Genomic DNA, 4,223 nt, shown 5'->3' with positions numbered 1-4,223 from the left:
TTGTTAGGCCCTTAGAATCGTATTTAGGGTTTAGGGTTTAGGGTTTAGGGTTTGTGTGTCTGCAGAGAGAGGCAAAGATGTCGTCATTGCTTTGGTTGGGAACAAGACGGACTTAAGCGACCGCCGGTAAGTAGGGTTTAGGGTTTAGGGTTTAGGGTTTAGGGTTTAGGGTTTAGTTATTAGCCAATTTGGTGCTTTATATGAGGGTTTAGGGTTTATTAGGGTTTAGGGTTTTGATTAAATGTGTGTCTGTTGTGTTCAGCCAAGTGTCTCCAGAGGAGGGGGAGCAAAAGGCTCGCGAGGTTTGCTGCTGCTGCTGCTGCTGCTGCTGTTGCAGCTGCTGTTGGTGCTGCTGTTATTTTGCTGCTGCTGTTGCTGTTGCTGTTGTTGTTGCTGCCGTATAGTAATAGATTTAGGGTTTATGAGGGTTTAGGGTTTATGAGGGTTTAGGGTTTATGAGGGTTTAGGGTTTATGAGGGTTTAGGGTTTATGAGGGTTTAGGGTTTATGGTATGTGCAGCAAGGAATATTATTTATAGAGACAAGTGCTAAGGCTGGTCATAACGTAAAAACCCTATTTAGGAGACTCGTAAGAAAACCCTAAACCCTAAACCCTAAACCCTAAACCCTAAAAGGAGACACTTACTATGTAATAAGTGTTTTTTTTTTAGGGTTTATAAAACCCTAAAAAGAGACAATTATACACCCCATGTTATAGAGACAAAAGGAGACAAAAAGATAGCGATAAACTATTCACATACCCGTGCTGCTGCTGCTGTTGCTGCTGTTGCTGCTGCTGCTGCTGTTGTTGCTGCTGCTGCTGCTGCAGGCTGCTGCTCTTCCTGGTCTTGAGACCCAACAACCAGCATCGGACGCCCAAAGTAAGAAAACCCTAAACCCTAAACCCTAAACCCTAAAGTACTTCTTAGGGTGCGAGCTAGATAACTGTTGCCGCTCTTTTTCCTGCTAAGGGTTTGTTTGTCTCTTGTGCTGTTGCTGCTGCTCCTGCTGTTGTTGTTGCTGCTGCTGCTGCTGCTGCAGTGGTGGATGTTCAGCTCAATGCTACCCCACAGCAGCAGGATTTGTCTAGGAAGGCCTCCGGCTGCAGCTGCTGATGCAGCAGCAACTCTGCTGCGCATGCATGCAATGCATAAATGCATGCGCAGTAGCAGCAGAGTTGCATGCATGCATGCATGCATGCATTGGATGCTGTTTGTTGCATGCATGCAGTTGCATGCATTGCTGCCCCCCTAGTTGGGTGGTTTGCGTGACGCGATTTAGGACAGCGTCAGTTGGGCTGTTCTTGCTGCTGCTGCTGCTGCTGCTGCTGCAGCAACAGCAACAGCAGATGCCGCCGTTGCAGCTGATGTGATGCAGCAGCAGCAGCAGCAGATCGTCTCCTATTGGGGAGAAGACTGGGGGAGTGTTGCTATTTGCTCTGCTGCGCTGAGGTGCGACAGTTTAGTGCCTAGGGTTTAGGGTTTAGGGTTTAGGGTTTATTAAGGGTTTGGAGAGCTGGGGTTTACGCAGCTAAGGAAGGTGCGAGATGCGGTGTATGTGGAGCAGCCGCCTGCATAAAGGACCCATGAGGGTTTAGGGTTTAGGGTTTAGGGTTTGGGGGGCTTATGAGCGGTCTCTTGAAGCCGCGGATCTCTACAAGATAGAGCACAGCAGACTGCTGCTGTAGCCAACGTAAACCCTAAACCCTAAACCCTAGCTGCAGCGGTTTGCTGCATCTGCTGCTGTGAGCCCTCAGCAGCAGCATGTGTGTAAACCCTAGACTTTGATTGAAGACCTCGTTTATCTGTAAACCCTAAACCCTCGATATCTCCCCATTTAAGGACTTTATAAACCCTAGTTATACTACTTAAATTTTTAGGGTTTAGGGTTTAGGGTTTAGGGTTTAGTTAGTTATTTTTGTTCGTAACAAACCACCATCGAAGCCTCTAGCTGCAGGGTCACCTGGGGGGGAGGGGAGCGGCGGCAAGGAAGGCGAGGGTTTTGAGGGTTTTATTGCCGTAAAAAAGATATTTAAAAGAATTAAATAAAAAAGAATAAATAAAATTAAATAAATATTTAATTATAATTAAAAAATAACGACAAAAGGAGCAACGGAACGAATATGCCTCTCCCCGTGTGCCGCCGCATCACCATAAACCCTACACCACCTAAACCCTAAACCCTACTAAACCCTAAACCCTAACCCTAATTTTTTTTATAGGAGTAAAACCCGCAACAAAAGGGCTTTCTTCTTCTAAGGGTTTCGGCATAGATCCCTCTTCCATCTTCTACACACAAACCCTAAACCCTAGGTCCTCAGCGCTAAACCCTAAACCCTCCTAAGAAAAATATTAAACCCTAAACCCTTAAACCCTAGATATATTCAATATATACGCAAACCCTACGATAGCCTTCTGCTTATTCTAGCTGCATAATGCAAACGGCTTGTCAGGGATCTAAACCCTAATCCCTAAACCCTCCTGCCGTACTTCCTTAGCCGAGCCTCCTCTTCCGCCAAGCCAAAGGGTTTGGGATAGAAGGGTTTAGGGTTTAGGGTTTAGAGCTTGCTTGGATCAGCAACTTCTAAACACGGGAATGCCATGGAGGAAGCTCTACAGCAGCAGCAGCAGCAACTGCTGCTGCTGCAGCGGCAGCAGCTGCTGCTCGAGGAGTTGCTGCAACAATCCAGGCAGCAGCAGCAACAGCAGCAGCTGCAGCAGCAACAGCAGCAGCAGCTGCAGCACCAGCTCAGTCAAGGAAAGCTTTCGGTTGACGACTCTCCAGGTGCTTCTTACACACCGAAAAACCCTAAACCCTAAACCCTAAACCCCAAACCCTAAACCCTAGACCCTAAACCCTTGCCTGGGTTTCTAGAACCCCCATTTTCTTTTTTCTTATAAGAGTGTGCAGCCCTTTCTTTTATCCATTAAACCCTCGCTAAACCCTTTTTCTTTCTTTATCCCCCAATAAACCCTTTCTTTCTCTCAAACCCTCGCTAAACCCTTTTTTGTAAACCCTCACTAAACCCTAAACCCTAATTTGTGTTTTAAGGAGTACAGGTTGGATGTTTAGCGGCATAACATTGCCTAAACCCCAATTTGTTGCATGCAATGAGGGGCAACCTTTAGGTGTATATGCAGGTGTGTCTGCTGCTGCTGCTGCTGCTGCTGTCTGTTGCTGCTTCTGCTGCTGCTGCTTGTTGCTACTTCTGCTGCTGCTGCTGCTGCTGCTTCTGCTGCGTGAAAGAGAAACAAAAAAAGATCCTGCTGCTGGTTCTGCTGCTTCTGCTGCTGCTGCTGCTGCAGGACGTCGTGAAGCCCTGCATCAGCAGATGCAGCAACAGCAGCAGCAACAGCAGCAGCAACAGCTCATGATGCAACTCCTTGATTCCCTGCAGCAGCAGCAACAACAACTGCAGCAGCAGCAGCAGCAGCAGCAGCAGGCAACACTGAATCCTATTTGTACGCAGCAACCTATGTGGAACACTCTACGTTGCAGCTCTCCCTCGGCAACAGCAGCAACAGCAGCAGCAGCAGCAGCAACAGCAGCAGCAGAAAAAGCAGCAGCAGCAGCAGCAGCAGCACCTACCATGCTGCATTTAGAGAGGAAGAGGGGGAGATACATAGCAGCAGCAATAGCAGCAGATGGCAACGTTGCTGCTGCAGCAACAAACAAAGGAGATATCTATGCTTTTTATCTCCCCAGTATAAAGTAAGGAATAAATAAAACCCTAAACCCTAAACCCTAAACCCTAAACCCTAAACCCTAGACACAGACCCAATGCAACTCTTGCTGCAGGCCACAAAAGAAACGGAAAAAAACGACTCCAAAGTTTAGGGTTTAGTCTCTAGGGTTTAGGGTTTAGGGTTTAGGGTTTAGGGTTTAGGGTTTAGGGTTTGTGTACAGGGCTCATCGTGTGTGTTTCTTTGGTCGAGCAGTGAAGTGTCTCTGCCTCTTTCCTCTCCCTCGTAAGCTGCGTAAGCTGCAGCAGCAGCACCAGCAGCAGCAGCAGCTGCAGCAGCAGTTGCAGCAACTGCAGCAGATGCAGCACACCGCAGCAGCAGCATCAACCACCGCAACCACCACAATCAACAGCAACAGCAAGACCAACAGCAACAGCAGCAGCAGCAGCAACAGCAGCAGCAGCAGCAGCAGCAGCAGCAAATATATGGTGGTTTGTGCATTAAAGCAGCAACTATTTGCTGTTAGTTTATTAGGGTTTAT

At 47.7% G+C, this 4,223-nt stretch overlaps 1 protein-coding gene across 1 annotated transcript in view; it reads left to right on the top strand.

The window, feature by feature from the left end:
* EMWEY_00028200 (RAB6 protein, putative) overlaps window positions 1-3,940 on the top strand; it is a gene marked incomplete at both ends in the record, with an annotated part of 5,074 nt that extends 1,134 nt beyond the window's left edge. Inside the window, 9 exons of the mRNA XM_013481361.1 lie at window positions 66-126; window positions 263-302; window positions 520-564; window positions 829-880; window positions 1,333-1,450; window positions 1,504-1,538; window positions 2,577-2,783; window positions 3,305-3,460; window positions 3,906-3,940. Of these exons, the coding sequence (XP_013336815.1) occupies window positions 66-126; window positions 263-302; window positions 520-564; window positions 829-880; window positions 1,333-1,450; window positions 1,504-1,538; window positions 2,577-2,783; window positions 3,305-3,460; window positions 3,906-3,940 (749 nt within the window). The remainder of the gene's footprint in view (window positions 1-65; window positions 127-262; window positions 303-519; window positions 565-828; window positions 881-1,332; window positions 1,451-1,503; window positions 1,539-2,576; window positions 2,784-3,304; window positions 3,461-3,905) is intronic.
* Between the last annotated feature and the right edge of the window lie 283 nt (window positions 3,941-4,223).

This window comes from Eimeria maxima, genomic scaffold (genome assembly GCF_000499605.1).
Source record: "Eimeria maxima Weybridge genomic scaffold, Emw_scaff320, whole genome shotgun sequence".
Lineage (NCBI taxonomy): Eukaryota > Apicomplexa > Conoidasida > Eucoccidiorida > Eimeriidae > Eimeria > Eimeria maxima.
This window is presented reverse-complemented; position numbering and strand designations above follow the sequence as displayed.